Source organism: Drosophila busckii, chromosome 3L (assembly GCF_011750605.1).
Source record: "Drosophila busckii strain San Diego stock center, stock number 13000-0081.31 chromosome 3L, ASM1175060v1, whole genome shotgun sequence".
NCBI lineage: Eukaryota > Metazoa > Arthropoda > Insecta > Diptera > Drosophilidae > Drosophila > Drosophila busckii.
Genome location: NC_046606.1, coordinates 7,337,886 through 7,353,368, shown reverse-complemented (window position 1 = coordinate 7,353,368; position 15,483 = coordinate 7,337,886). Strand labels below are relative to the sequence as shown.

The 15,483-nt window shown below is 37.5% G+C and overlaps 1 protein-coding gene across 2 annotated transcripts; it reads left to right on the top strand.

The window, feature by feature from the left end:
* Window positions 1-9,101: 9,101 nt before the first annotated feature.
* LOC108598585 (mucin-2) lies at window positions 9,102-14,707 on the top strand. Of its 2 annotated transcripts, none has more exons than XM_033293492.1 (4): window positions 9,102-9,312; window positions 12,416-12,484; window positions 12,563-13,617; window positions 13,932-14,700. In XM_033293492.1, the coding sequence occupies exons 1-4, from the start codon at window positions 9,310-9,312 to the stop codon at window positions 14,242-14,244; spliced, it is 1,440 nt and encodes a 479-aa protein (XP_033149383.1). In that variant the 5' UTR covers window positions 9,102-9,309; the 3' UTR covers window positions 14,245-14,700. The 2 variants fall into 2 exon arrangements, with proteins under 2 accessions (XP_033149383.1, XP_033149384.1); XM_033293493.1 differs by having other exon boundaries at window positions 9,174-9,312; window positions 12,563-13,710; window positions 14,025-14,707.
* The last annotated feature ends 776 nt before the right edge of the window (window positions 14,708-15,483 follow it).

Below are 15,483 nucleotides of genomic sequence, written 5' to 3'. Positions count from 1 at the left end.
GAGTGCTCCATCAAGGGACCTTTAAGAATCTATGACTTAAAGACAAAATCCTTACAGGAGCGACCAAATACACAAGTTTAAGTAAACAAATAGTTAGCGATATCTCGCGCATCCTTTGCAGGATCACGATACGATTTGGTCATAGGATAGACTATAATATGATGCACCGTATATAAAAGTTTGGGCCTGATTAAGCAAAGGATTGGCATGATACAGCTTAAATTATGTACACACAAAAGTGCTTGTGTCGCCGAAACTACAAAGATGATGCCAATGTCCTTTAGGCTGCAGGTAGTGCTCATTGTGATCTTTTAGGATCTACAGCTGAAAGAACAAAAATTCTTTCAGTAGATGAGAAACACGCAACTTTAAATAAACCTATACATACGTATAACACGCGCATGCTTTACAGGATCAGAATGTAATTTGGTGTGAATATAGTCTGGTTAATGATGCATCGTATACAACTGTTTGGTTCTCATTAGTTAAAAGGATTATGATGATTAAGCTTCAATTATCTGCAAGCAAAAGATATTAAATCACAACTATTAATTAAGGACATGCAGAATTTGTATTAGTAATTTATATGCGGAAAATAACAATAAATAATATGATTTTGGTATTTTATTTTAATAGTTATTAGTTGATGTGCAATTTGTTAAGTTTTATTTCTCTTTGCAAAGAGATAAATTATGTATCTTTGCATAATATTAATAGGGACATAACACTTTAAATTCGATTTACTGTAGGCATTATGCTTGTTAGAATGTCTGATAAGCATGTGCGTTTCATTGCCATAAACTAAGTGGTGATTTGTATTTAACAAACAACAATATTCTCAACACCCACACGACAACGGTAAATCAATAATAAAAATAAAACAATGAGTACGCTCACGCAAGTAGCTGCAAAAACTGGAAACAAACATGAGATCAACAATAATAAACTGACCAAATTGGCAATTCTCGAGGCATTTAGCATGGCTTCATTAACGTAGCATCTTATATTTGCAGCTATTATGCGCTATTATATGCTTGATTTTATTCTCGAATATTCAATGAACATATATTTTGCTTTTGGGTACATTAAATTGCCGGGGCCGTAGCCAATTGATAAACAAGTGTATGAATTATGAATATAACATAGTTGATGATCATAATAATGCATGGGGGCTACTAAAACGCTAAACGATGCACAAACAATGAGCATAGCTGATCATTATGATGACGATGATACGTGTCTCTATCTAACTTTGAAGTTGGCGTTATAAAACCAAAGTGGTGTGCGTGTGTGTGTGTTTCCTCTGCTTTGCATAATACACAAGAGATACATACAATATTGCTTATTGGTTATTGTGTATTTCGAGTTGACGTATTTGCTGACTGATGAATTTTATACAAATTTGATACAGTCGAGGTGAACTTGATTTTAGTTTTTATTTTTATCTAACTCTGAAATATGTAGAAGCATCTTAAGCAGAAGCGGCTGGACAAGTTTTCTCGTTCACAGCTTTATACGAAATTCAAATTAAAGCTAATACGCTAGGCGCTCGTTTTTTTTTTGTTTTTGTTTTTGTTGTATGGGTGCAGCCTTTGCCTAAAAATTATTTTATATTTGCCTAATTTATTTGTTTTAATTTCATTTCGATTTTATTTTAATGAACTCAAGCTCAAGTGAGCAACCTTCGACAATGAAAACATAGACACAATGGAGTCGTCGCATATAGTGCTAGGATTTCGTGTTTTATATAGCATACTTATGCCAGGAATCTGGTGCACTTGTGGTGGCTCTCAAGGTTGTCAGGTGGCAAGAGCTTCCAGCTTCAATTAACTTTTTTGTTTGTTAGCATTTTTTGTTCGTCTTATTTTTTGGGTTTAAAATCGAAACTTGATTATTTGCATGTCCAACTTGTAAATTTTAGGGCGTAGAATGTAAGCTTAGCTCTTACATATAAAACAAACGAACCTGTTTTTTATAAATTAAATAACTTGTTCGTTGCTGTGTGAACACAGACAGATGATATTTTAAATTATATTTTAACGCACTGAATTTGGCCAAGACGCTCACGTAGAATGTATTTTTAAGCAGTCACTTGAACTTAGCCATATGCTGTGCATATGTATGTGTTAACACACACACACACACAAACAGGCAGGCAGGCAGACAACTTTGTATATTTAATATGCATGTAGCTTATCTGTTTCTAATTTGGTTTTTTGTTTTGACGCTTGGGCCACAGTTCACTTAACAGCCTTGTGTGGATGTCGACGCGTGTGAACGCAGTTGATCCAATTTTTATTTCATTTTTGTTTCAGCGCTGCTTGATTTGCACGCAAATATCTGTTAATGCTACTCTTTAAAACAAAACCATAACATAAGCTAATTTGGAGGCCCTCGGAGTTTGACTGGCGCCCCAACTGCAGCAGCAACTCTCACACGAGTTCATTAATCAAAAACCGTTTGTTTTCTGTTGTTGTTGTTGTTATTGTTTTTTCTTATTGTTTGCTACAGTTTAAGCACCTTCCGTTTTTGTATACCCTCGATGCATTTGAAATGAGTCAGTAAGGTTAACCTGATCTTAAAGTGGATGTAGACAAAGGTGTAGACTGCAACCTTGTACTTGAATTATAAAGTGCGTTGCGCGTTTGTTTGTTCCACACAAAGTATTTGTATATATTTTGATTAAAGCTTGTTCAAGTTCTTGGTCAGTGTTCAACTTAAAGTCCATTGTATGAGTCAAAGTTGAGGTTAATAGGCACAAGCTTTTACACTAAGCCTAGCATATTTAATAAATGTAAAGTTGAGTTTAGTCTTAGAGTTAGCATAAAGTCGAAGATTAAGATTGTTGAGTATGCAGCATAGAAATAAAACCAATACATGTTAAAAATCTAAGCATTTGCCTTGACTTTGATATACAAATTATTTAAAAATTGTCGCTATAAGTTAAGTTGTGCACTAAACTTTATACATACTTAAGTAAAATATCTTCTTGCTATTTTAGTTATTTACCTTGCAGGGTATTTCAACTTCCTCTCAGCTTAGCAAGCTCCACTTTTAATTTGCTCTTGAACAGCCTATTGTTTTAAAAATTAGCTAAATCGCCTTAATGGCCCGCAACGCACTTGAGCTTGAGTTTGTCGATTTGGATGACAATGACAAATCTGTAATAAAACGGCGCTTGATTAATGTAAGACTTCTGTCCAGCTGCTGCTGCTGCGAAACTTCATTAACTTTCGCTTTATTGTAAGCTGTTGTTACATAATTCCTCACCCGAAATTGATTCTGAGTAACAGGTTTTCATGGAATTCGGCGGTCTGCTCCGCAAAGTCTGAGAGACTGTTTAAGATTTGACCCTCGCAAAAGTCACAAGGATTTCAATGCCAATGGCCTGCAATTGGGCCAATAAATTTTGCCATTCCAAAAACTGGTTGCACATTGTGTCCTTGATAAGGCTTTAATAAATGTATTTTGTTGCTTTTATTGTTTTTTGGTCGATTTTGGGGCAAACACGTTTTCTGGGTTAACGTCAAGCTTGTGCATATTTTTGGGTTTGACATTTCACAGCTACTTAATATATTTAATTTTAAATAATTCATAAAGTGCCGTTAGTTGACGCAATTAAAAACAAATACGTATTTCATATGTACGTCAATCTATAAACTTGCATAACGGCTAGAATATGAAAATAGCCTGTGCACTTGACAGCTGAGCAAAATTTATGCCAAATTGTTTATTATCCCCTCGAAATTGATTTTGCTAATAGCTTAAACAAGCGCAAAACATCAGTGTATGTGTGTGTGCGTGTGTTTGATACCGAACGAGATCAAAGTAAGAGCGTGCAACTGTATTAAACATTTCTAATTTTGCAATGTATTTTATAAATTGATGAAATTTATTTATTTTTGGCCGCAAGACTAGTTTTACAAGTTGCTTATATAATTTATCAATATTCGCGTAGAAGGTTAAAGTAGCTTAAGCGTTGTATGTAGATTTCAAAGTGGATAAGAATTTAGTAAGTTATGGCTATAGCACAAAACTTTGTATACTTTGCTTCCGCATTACAAAACAAAGCATTAAATATTTAACTAATATTTTAACTCATAATATTTATAGAATTTAGCTAGCAACTAGTTCACGCTTACACAATTTGTTTTGAAGTCGAAAACTTCCTATCGAAAAAGCAAAAGTCTGTGATTATTTTTGGGATTTTTTCGTTGTTGTTTTGCGTTTTTTGGCGAACTAGTTTTGTCTGGTGCGCTTATTTACATAAATATAAATCTAAAGCAAGCTTGACAAGTAATAAAATTTCGTTCTGCCTTGACTAGTATGTAGATAGCTCTGCGTTCAGCTTTGAGTTTATATAAAGGATAAATTTGCATAAATCATAAGCATAATTAAATATGTTCAGACATATTGTATTCTGTGCCTTTGCTGACGCAACAAAGCCACAAATTTATATACATGGTTACTAGCAGATCCGCAAAATTATAATAATGTATATATATATATATATTGACAGCTAAATATATACAAAGCCTATGGACAGACACTAATTTTAATTTTAATAGTTTGTGCGTGCAGATCTTTAATTACGAGAATCAGATAGGCGCCCGATTTGTTAAGCGAACACCTCCGCTATAGCTTAGACTACAATGCTATGCTAAGCTATATGTATGTAAATTGTATAATAAATTGATAATGATTTATGTAAGCATTTAGTCGTAATTAAATGAGTTTGTTGCTCTCCCAAAACTATTTCCGCAAAATCCATCATTGAGCATAGCTTAGTTGCTAATTTCTATGATCTATCACAAAAAAATAGTTGTCATGTGTAAAAAGATGTCTAGAATCTGGTTAAACATCTTCAAAGCACTGGCTTTGGGCTCTCATGTCATGGACATCGGGTGCGTTAATTTGACAAGCCAGTTTTTGTAATTAATTTTAAATCAATTTTATGCTAACCAAAAGCAAAAACTTAACAAACAAATACAAGAAGAGAAAAAAAAAACCCCCAGCTCGTACTTTTGTTAGCTTTTGCATATTTACATGACAGTTGTATCATTCACTACTCCAAGCCAGGCAGTCATGCTATTGCGACAATAATTTTCATCTTCCCAAAAAAACCAAACTTCGCTTCTTCTAATAATTCAACACAATGACGTGACGCATTGCAAAATGCCAGTTGTCAGCAGTGTGAGATGTCATTGCCTCTGCACAGAGCAGAGCAAAGCCCAGAGCACAGCAAGTTATGACCCGAAAGATTAGCAGCTAAGCTACGGCTTGAGCTCAGCTCAGCTCAGCCTGGGTGGAGGTTTCTCATAAAAAAGAACAATTAATATGCGGATGGATAATTGCCAGTTGCTGCCAGTTGGTCAGTGGCGGTCATTTCAGCAATTTGTCTCTTGATAGGTGACTTCCTAAAGCCAAAGTATCTAATCAGTGGGTTTCGTTTTCAAGCTGCATAGCATACACTTTGTATTAGCTTAATGTACATTTTTTTAGTCACAAAGTTATGCTGCCCCATTACTAATTTGTTATTTTTAAGCTTTGCAACTCTGTAGCTATGCTATAAATAATATATAAATAAACTTAAGATCGAATTATAAAATGAACTAAGTTCAAGTTGTTGTAGCAGTTCAATTTGATTTGAATAAAACTGTAAGCTGGATGATAGACATAGCTAAGTAGTGAAGATAGACAGAGTAAGTAAGGTAAGTATTTTCTCATAGGCAGACAGCAGCAAACGCTGTAGCAACAAAAGGAAGTTACATCAATAACAACAGGTTGCATTTTTCAAGTTTTGAGAGGCTGTAACTAAGCGAAATGAAATTCTATTTCAGAGTTTAATGCTTTGTTAGACTTGTGAGATACATCTGAACAAAACTGCATTTAAAAATAAAATATTAAAAAATTATTTGGCAAAGTTATGAACAAAAGACTAAACAAACAAGACTAAGGTAAGCTGTAACTCAGCAATATGGCATCCGATTTCATATTTTCGATATTTTCAATACGAGCATAACACAGCAACAAGTTCAAGAAATTGATGATTTTGAAGAAAGTTATCGCTAATAAATCAATGCAGCCTACTAAACTAGCTTTTGTTTTTATTTTTAAACACACAAAATGTTTATTAAGACTCTCTACATATACATAAAATTCCAATTCTGCAGTTTTGCGCATATTTTGACACATGAGAGTCTAAATAAACATTTGCTGTTTCATTTGTGCAATGAAAAAATTCTTTTGATAAAGCTACGGCAAGCAAACCAAAGCTGCCTTACTCTGTTTTTATTTTCAAACTCAATTATAACGATGTAACTTTGTTTATATGTTCTGATGCGTAAAATAGTTAATCAAGCTCTGCATTTTAACTGCAGCAAGGCAGAAATATATTACAATATGGCAAAGTCATGTCTAGCGCTAACAGTTGTTTGCTATTTAAAACTTTTATTAGGCAATTTCTGCTTTTATAACTTCTAGAATAGCCATCAAAATTATCTTGTATTTGATTCTTAACACTTCAATGCAGCAGCCAACAGACATTGGTAGCCAGCAGTAAATTGTGGGGCTATCAGTGGGTTTCAATTACGTGGGCGGGCATTAAAATCCGCTGTGAACGTGACTGCGACTTGCGTTTTGTTCAAATTTAATAAATGCAGTATTGAATTAAAATATAGCAATTGACTGTACCTTAAATACAAAATTACAAAACTTGTTCTCTGCTTTGGCTTAACCAATGCGCAAAAATCTTGTTGATGATGATGATGCCAATGCAAGGCATGTGAGCCGCTTGGTATCTTAACATCTGCGCATCTCAACTGCATCTACAACTGGCACTTGGTGCAGCGTCTGCTTTTTAGTTTGTTGTTTTTAATATAATCAAAATGTGTACGGGCGATTAGCTGAACGTGTGTGTTGCGCTTCTTGCTGCGCTTCTAGAGCAAGAGTATGCAGAATATTTGTTTGATTTTGCTATTAGCGTAATTAGAGTGTTAAAAAATAGTTGCGCAGCTAGTAAGAAAACGTTGTGGAGCTGAAGTGGAATCTATCATTAGTTGATATAGAATTATTAAATAAATACCAGCAGAATTTGTATAAAAGTTTGAGAAGCAAATGCTTTATTCTAATACGGAATTTATCTAAAGCTGGTTTAAAGTTCATTACAAATTGTAATAAAATTTAAAATATTTTTAAAATATTCTGCATAGAAGTGTTCTCATAATTTATATAAAAGTTTGAGTAAATGCTTTAGACTAATACGTAATTTATCTATAGTTGGCTTTATTATTTTTGAAATATTCTACAAAGAAATGTCCTGACAATTTGCATAAACTAAGCCTAAGCCTTGCTACTTCGGCAATTAAACTAAATGTCGACGCATATTTAAACTAATTATTACCCTTTTTAGTGTATTTACTCTTCACTCATTCATTAACAGCTGCTCGCGTTGGCTTTGCTGTTGTTTTTTCAATCTTTTTTATTGACAGCGCATTTTGCGTTTAAAGGTCATTTGGTTATTGGGGCTGCAGTCGCCGCTGCGAGTCTGTGCGCCTACCTTAACATTCAGAGCTTAATTCCAAAGTTGGATGCCACGACTGACCCGCCACAGCTTCAGCATCAGCTTCAGCGGCATGTACGCACCGCCAAGCTCAACCGGTTCGTCTTCAATCCAAACTGCATGTACCCGAGTGTGTGTGTGTAGGCCTAATCTTTGGCAACTTAACAGCTGTAATCGGTGCTTTCCATATGGAATTTGACTGATTAAGCTTGACAATTTGTTTCTTAACATGTTTATCCGGAGAGCGATGGGAGACAAGTGTTTATTTTAGCTGTGTGCTTGAATTGAATTGCAGCCTTGAAAATGATTGCCAAAATTACAACATCTCTTTGGGTTCAGCTCAACTTCCAAGTTCCATTTCGTTGCAGCCTCTTGAATGTTAATCTCAATCTCACAAATTAGACTCTGCATGACAAAATGTTTAACACTCAGCCCCACAAAGCTGTGAAACAAAAAAAATAAAGCCCAAAGAAAAACAAATGAAAACAACATTTTTTTCGCTGTACAAGTGTCGCTCACTAGCTCAAGCTGCCAACTAATATATGTATTTGCTCAAAATAAAAGCAGCTAACTAGTAGTGCCAACAACAATAGCAACAGCAGCAAAGTCAGTGGTCAACTAACTCAGCACGCGGCAATTTTATTTTTTTGGCGTTTGTTTGGAACACTTTTAAAACGCGCGCGGTCGTCTTGGTTTTTTTTCGGAACAAAATCTACATGTTTTTATTTAATGCGTTTACTTATTATGTTATGCGACTGTTAAGCAGCAACAACAACAACAACAGCAAATGGCACTTAAGTCGACTCAACAGCTGCGTCGACTGCGCAGCAGCTGCTAAACAACTGCGACTAACACTGAGACTAAAGATGAGCTGCAAGTCTTGAGTGCGCACTTGAATATTTTTAAAATTATTTAAGAGATACTTTAGGCAAAATGTCAATTATTTCGTCAAATAAATAATATAAAATACTTTCATACATTAAGAGGAGGAGTTGAAATTTATTGCAAGTGCGTTGATATAAATAAATATATTAATCAAAGCAGCGAATGAATTGAATTTAAAGTTAGTTTGTATTTAAAAAAAGTAATATATTTTATTACAAAGGCTTCACTTTCGCTATTCAAATTGAAAAAACAGCCAAGTTGTAATTTTAAAAATACCCCAATTATCATTTTATACGCAACTTGTGAGAAAATTGGCTTCACCTCAGATCTATCTTTAAATTTTTCGAGCAAGTCGTTTTATTTATAAAATTGCTTACCTCGTGTTTTGTGCTTATCACGCGCTCATCTTTAAGTGCGACTGGCACTGGCACTGGCACCGGTTTGGTTTGGTCAGTTTTGTTTGGCATCAGCCTGAGCAGCAGCAGCAGCAGCAGCATCATCTTCAAGCGGTGCGAGTGTTAACAGCTGTCGCCCAAAACTTGAAGCAGAAGCAGAAGCTCAGCTCAGCAGCAGGCAGAGGGGGGGCGGCAGCGGCAGCGTTTGGGCAGACGCCCCAAGTATATATAAGTAGAAGATCTGCAAGATTTGATGCTTTAGTTGCTAGCCCAGTGTTGACCCAGAAGTGTAAGCAGCAGACACAGATCTGATCGTAAATTCAATTAAATATTGAATTTGAAAACGATCGAAACATAATTCGGCGCACAAGGATCACAAAGGATTATATACACAACACACACAACAACAACACAACTAATTCTAAACCCAAACGTGCTGCCATTTATTGCAGTTACAAAGTGCTAATCATGGTAAACTTAAAAACTTCCAATTCAAATTCAAATTCAAACCAAATAACGAACCGAAAAACAAACTCAATCAGAAAATTCCAAAACAATTTTGGTGTTGAAAAAGTGCCCGCAGCCAAAAGTGTTGAAAATCAAAGTTAAACAAATTGAAGTGCAAGCAGCGCTTGTTTGCATTATCTGTAAATTCAACGAGAGCGACAGCGCCTCACAGACCGCAGACCCAAGTGACATTTAAACAGCAACAGAGCTTTAGTTAACGATTTACGATTTACGATTTTTTGTTGTCATTGTGCCATTGTGCAAGTGTAAAAGTGAGCAAATAGTTACACGGGCACTGACAAATAAGAGCAAGAAAATAATAAGTGCGCTGACTTTATTGCGTATACGCCCCAGTCTGTGGCGCCTCAGTGTCTTCTGCTTTTTTCGTTAGCCCGGCCAGGCCAGCTAAACTTGTTTCTGTAGCTTTATTACAAGTTTTACATGCATTTTAATGGATTGACATTTGAATTGGCATATTTAGGCAAATGAAGATTAAATTGTTGCCGCAAGTTATGTTCTTGAAAAGCTGTTCCAATGTACAATGCGCACAACACGCGCAGTCGCGGTCGCTAATGAGCTGAGTTTGTTGCCTAAGTCTTTTGATTTGCTTGTCAAGTTGCGAATAGTCCGCAGTACAGCTCGCAGTTGCTCAAGGTTAAATTTACATATAATTATAGCGCAGCCCGAGGAAAATGCAGAGCAGACTTTTGTTTACATATTAATTAGAAAACCCATTGAATGAAAATGTAACACTCAAGCTTCAAAACATCAAATTGCAGCTTGACCCAAATGCACAAGGTTGATTTTAATTAATTAGCCATAAATTAGCATAATAGATTACTATGAATGAAAATGATGAAAACTTCAAGCTACAATAGCGCATTAATCCACATACAATTTGTTTGACCTTCAAGCGATTGTCAAATGGTTCTCAAATTTGAGAAATGCGCATGTGTTTCGTTTATTTTTTTATATATAAAGCGTAGCCTTTCACTTTCGCTGTCGTAGGTGCTAATAAGCGCTGCTAACGGTTTGGAATTTGTAGCGCGCTGAAATTCTTGAATTAATTTTTTTTAGATATCAAACACGTTAGAAGAAGCTACATAAATTTTAGATTTAAGATTAATTAGTAAACGTAAATGCGCAAAATAGTCAAAACGAACTTTGTATACTCTGCGAGGACTTAATTAGCTAAATTAATTAATAGTCATAAAAAACGTGCTTAAGTTGGGAATTCTAAAAATAAAAATTAACATTGTCAAGCTAAAAATCTAGAACTTTGCCATTTAAAAACCATTTATCTGTCTTAAAGAAACTCGCTTTAAAATTCTAAATATAAAATATTTCCAAATTAGCATTGTCTACCTAAAGAATAAAAATATATGCTTATGACTTCACTTAATAATCCGCAAACATCTTTCCCCAAAATATAAATTAGCGTTTTAATGATATCAATAAATTTGAAATTATTAAAAAAATATAGACACATGCTATAAATTTATAATCTCTCATTTATAAACTAACTGGTTTAATTTATATTCAAATTATAGAAGTATTAAACAAATATTGACACTTGCTACTTGCTAATTTATAATCTTAAAACATCTTTCACCAAAATATCAATTATTTTCTATAAAGTAACTGGTTTTAATTCATTCAAAATTAGCATTGTCTAGACAAAGCAAATAAATTTGTCAAAATATAGATCTCTGTCATTAATTTAAATCAATCAATCTTTTGTGATGAAACTGGCTTGAGGATTCTAAAAATAAATTACTTTCATAAAAGCTTTGGTTAGCTACGCAAAAGAATTATACAAAATATTTATGCCTTAAATTAATAATCTATAGCCACAAGATCATTTATATTTTATACATACTGGTTAGAATTATTGGAAATTAGCATTATATAGCTGAACAAAAATGTTTTTAAATTTATAAAATTATTGCCATAAATTTATAATCTCAAAAGATCTTTCGCTGTTTGCTGTGTTAAGCGCTTCACAAATTCTTAAACTTATTAACATGCAAAATTTGTTATATTTGCCAAGTTATAAATTTTTATTCATACACACACATTTAATATTAAATATATATACATATGCATGAGCTTAGGCTAGAATCATTCGCTGGGACTAAAGCAGCTCTCAGTGATTAGTGCGTATGCTAATTTTGGCATAGCGACGACTTTAGTTTTTCTCACTTTATTAATGACAGATGCCAGTCCAGCAAACGAATCTTATATAAGCTTTCGGGTTTGTTGGCCATAAGAATATGCTAAGAGCCTCAAAAAACTTGTCAGCCGGTTTTTTCCTTCTTTTTATTATTATTATTTCTTTTGTATGTCTTGTTGCATAATTAGCTATTTTTATTGTACGTACATAAGTTATCAAAAGAGAAGAATTCTTATTTTTATATTTGCATGTCCGCAAATTAATTGCGATTAGCCATTTACCATTCACCACAATATACCATTTACCACTTTCGTTAATGTTGACAGCTTTTTGTTGCTAGCCGGCTGACCTTGTCGAAAAATTTAAACGGCAATTCGCGTGAAATGTTAATAATAAAAAATGTTAAGCTGCATTAGTTAAGCGGAAGACGAGCGCAGATATAAAGTTAATCGCAAGCGCAAGCTGCTCAGCGAGCTAAGCGAGATCTTGTCGCCAAAGTAATTTATTTTAGCTCGTGGATAACATGCTGGCAATCAAATTAAAATAAATCATATATTAAGTATATTTTTCATTTGGGCACCGTGACCTAGAGTCTGTTGTCAAAGTTGAATGTCTTCAAAAAATTTACATGAGTTAACAATCGCGCGTAATTGCAACTGCTATGCAAATGTCTCGACTTATTGTCTGAACTTTAAGCGAGAGTTTGAGGCCGTCGTCGCCTTGCCGCCTTGCATTGTAGGCCTAAAGCAATAAAAAGCCGTTTAGCATTAGCATTAGCTCAGAATTTGCTGGGGCGATTAGCATTAACCCCAATCAACACATCGGGCGTAATTACTAACAGCTCAGCTCGACTCAACTAAACAAATTATTCAAAAATCTTTCTTTCGCCTACAGAGAGCCGCACTTTTTGTCTTCACGCTTTGCGTCGTGGCCCTGGCCACCGCATCAGCCGATACGCATGAGGTAAGCATTTGGACTAAGGCTTAAGCCCTTTCAAGCTAAAACGCAATTTGGTTTTTTTGTGATTTGTTTTTGTTGCAGCGCAAGGTACGCGCCGCCGACGGCTACGTCTATCCAGTGCCAGATGTTCCATTTGAGCTGCCCACACGCGCGACTCTGCCACCCACCTACAGGCCACCCGTGCCAGTGACTACCAGACGTCCACCTCAGACCCCACCACCAACATACCTGCCCCCTACCACGCAGCGTATCACCACTCGTGCCACCATTCGCACCACTCAGCGCCCAATTATTACGACCAGAGCTACTCTGCGCACCACTCCAGCTCCTACTTACTTGCCACCCACCAACTACCCAGCGCCTCCAGTGACCACCCGTGCCACCACTCGTCGTCCACCACCACCACCACCAACCACTCGCGCTACGACTCGTGCCACTACTCGTGCCACTAGGCCACCAACTCCACCACCAACATATCTGCCTCCTGTTACCACCGTCCGCACCACTCGTGCTACAGTGCGCACCACCCCACGTCCTGTGATTACCACCAGAGCTACTCTGCGCACCACTCCATTCACCACTCGTCCACCCACCCGACCACCACCACCAACAACCACCCGTCGCCCAACCACCTCGGGACCTACCTACTTGCCACCCACCAACTACCCAGCGCCTCCAGTGACCACCCGTGCCACCACCCGTGCTACCACTCGTCCAACAACTCGTGCTACCACTCGTGCTACCACCCGTGCAACCACCACTACTCGTGCCACTACTCGTGCCACCACTAGGCCACCAACCCCACCACCAACATATCTGCCCCCAGTTACCACCGTCCGCACCACTCGTGCTACAGTGCGCACCACCCCACGTCCTGTGATTACCACCAGAGCTACTCTGCGCACCACTCCATTCACCACTCGTCCACCCACCCGTCCACCACCACCACCAACGACCACCCGTCGCCCAACCACTTCGGGTCCTACCTACTTGCCACCCACCAACTACCCAGCACCTCCAGTGACCACTCGCGCCACCACCACCCGCCCAACCACTCGTCGTCCTCCACCACCACCACCAACCACCACTCGTGCCACCACCCGTGCCACCACTAGGCCCCCAACCCCACCACCAACATATCTGCCCCCAGTTACCACCATCCGCACCACTCGTGCCACAGTGCGCACCACCCCACGTCCTGTGATTACCACCAGAGCTACTCTGCGCACCACTCCATTCACCACTCGTCCACCCACTCGTCCACCACCACCACCAACAACCACCCGTCGCCCAACCACCTCGGGACCTACCTACTTGCCACCCACCAACTACCCAGCGCCTCCAGTGACCATTCGTGCTACCCACCCGCCAAACCACTCGTCGATCCACCACCACCACCACAACCACCCACTGTGCCACTACTCGGCCACCACTAGCCCCCACCACCAACATATCTGCCCCCAGTTACCACCATCCGCACCACTCGTGCCACAGTGCGCACCACCCCACGTCCTGTGATTACCACCAGAGCTACTCTGCGCACCACCCGCCCCCCAACCCCACCACCAACATACCTGCCACCCGTCACCACCACCCAGAGACCCACAACTCGCAGAACCACTCCCTATGTGCCACCAGTGACGGTGCCAACGACACGTAGAACCACCCAATATGTGCCACCAGTGACAAGAGCTACCACCAGAGCGCCCACTAAGCCAACGGGCTACTCTTACCCCAAGCCCAGCATTCCCTTTGACTTTTAAGTAAATTGTAATTACTTTTTAATTGAAATCGTCATTGTCTACCGAGGGGATGCAGTAACTGATGCTTTACACTATCTAGCGAGCGATACAATGCCAACAATATTTCTAGGGCTAGATACATCTAGTCAATACAGTCTAAAAAATAATTTTTACAGCGCTTCAAGCGGGTGCTCTTAAGAAGCAATCAAAGCAAAAGAAAAGAAAGAATACGATCATTGAAGCGTCATAAGGACAAAGAATGCAAATTGTTTGTTTTTGTTTATATTAATTATTGAACCACATACTCATACAATTAGGGAACCACTGTAAACTGTATCTACAAAACCCTGTAAAACTGAAAGGCTATACTTAGTGCTTTCCCCTCTCTCACTCTTTATCTATGTGCCCTCTCTTTATTATGTCTCCTCAGCAGTTTGTGTCTCTATCTTTCCTTCAACTATATATATGTATATGTAGCTCTTTATAATATGAAAATAAAAATGCATAACTTTTATACAAACAAATTTCTATGCCTCGAACAATGAAAATAAATTAAGTTTATTGAAATGTTCGTCTAATTGCATTTTAAATACGAGTGCAAAACGGGGAAATAAAACTCAAACGGATGAGAATTGCGTGAGCTACAACGGAATTCAAATAGGGAATTCGCTGATTTTGCTTACGTGACTCTTGAGTCTAAAGAAGATTAGATTCTTAAGCTTATTAGTTAGTTAATTAAACTTTAAGCTATGCGTAGCTTAATGCGACTAACGGGAAATAAAATGCAAGGTTTGTATTAACTTGAATAAACTCTAATGAAGAATTTATTAGAGAGGTTTTGCTGCTAATTATTTATGCTTCTTCAATAGTTTCGATTTAAAGCTCATTATAATTAATTAGCCTAGTAGCTGTCAGCTACTATTGCGTCTTCTTTACTAACTGCTAATTTAGTTGCTTGCCTTTATGCGCGTATGCGTTATTTTTCATGGTCTTTGGTTTTCCATCAAAAATATCTCTTGTAGGCGCACATAGTTTTCCACAGTTTTCCACACAGTTTTGCACACTTTAGCATCACGAATTCATTTAAGCATTTAATTTATTTGTCCATTTTGCTTTCGCATTCGAAGCAATACATAAATGTTAAGCTTTCTAATTAGCTGCACTCACACTCTACGCTGCAACTTTTTTAGGCGCTGCTAGGCCCAAACTGCAAGCAGTCGTCTTTGCGATTCGCGATGAGGAAGTCGCGTCCGGTGCTTC

What these genes read in the sequence shown, in the direction of transcription:
- LOC108598585 (XM_033293493.1), top strand. An exon ending in CATCAGCCGATACGCATGAG is followed by an intron (nt 12,485 to 12,562) that starts GTAAGCATTTGG and finishes TTTTTGTTGCAG; the next exon opens with CGCAAGGTACGCGCCGCCGA. An exon ending in ACCAGAGCTACTCTGCGCAC is followed by an intron (nt 13,711 to 14,024) that starts CACTCCATTCAC and finishes TACTCTGCGCAC; the next exon opens with CACCCGCCCCCCAACCCCAC.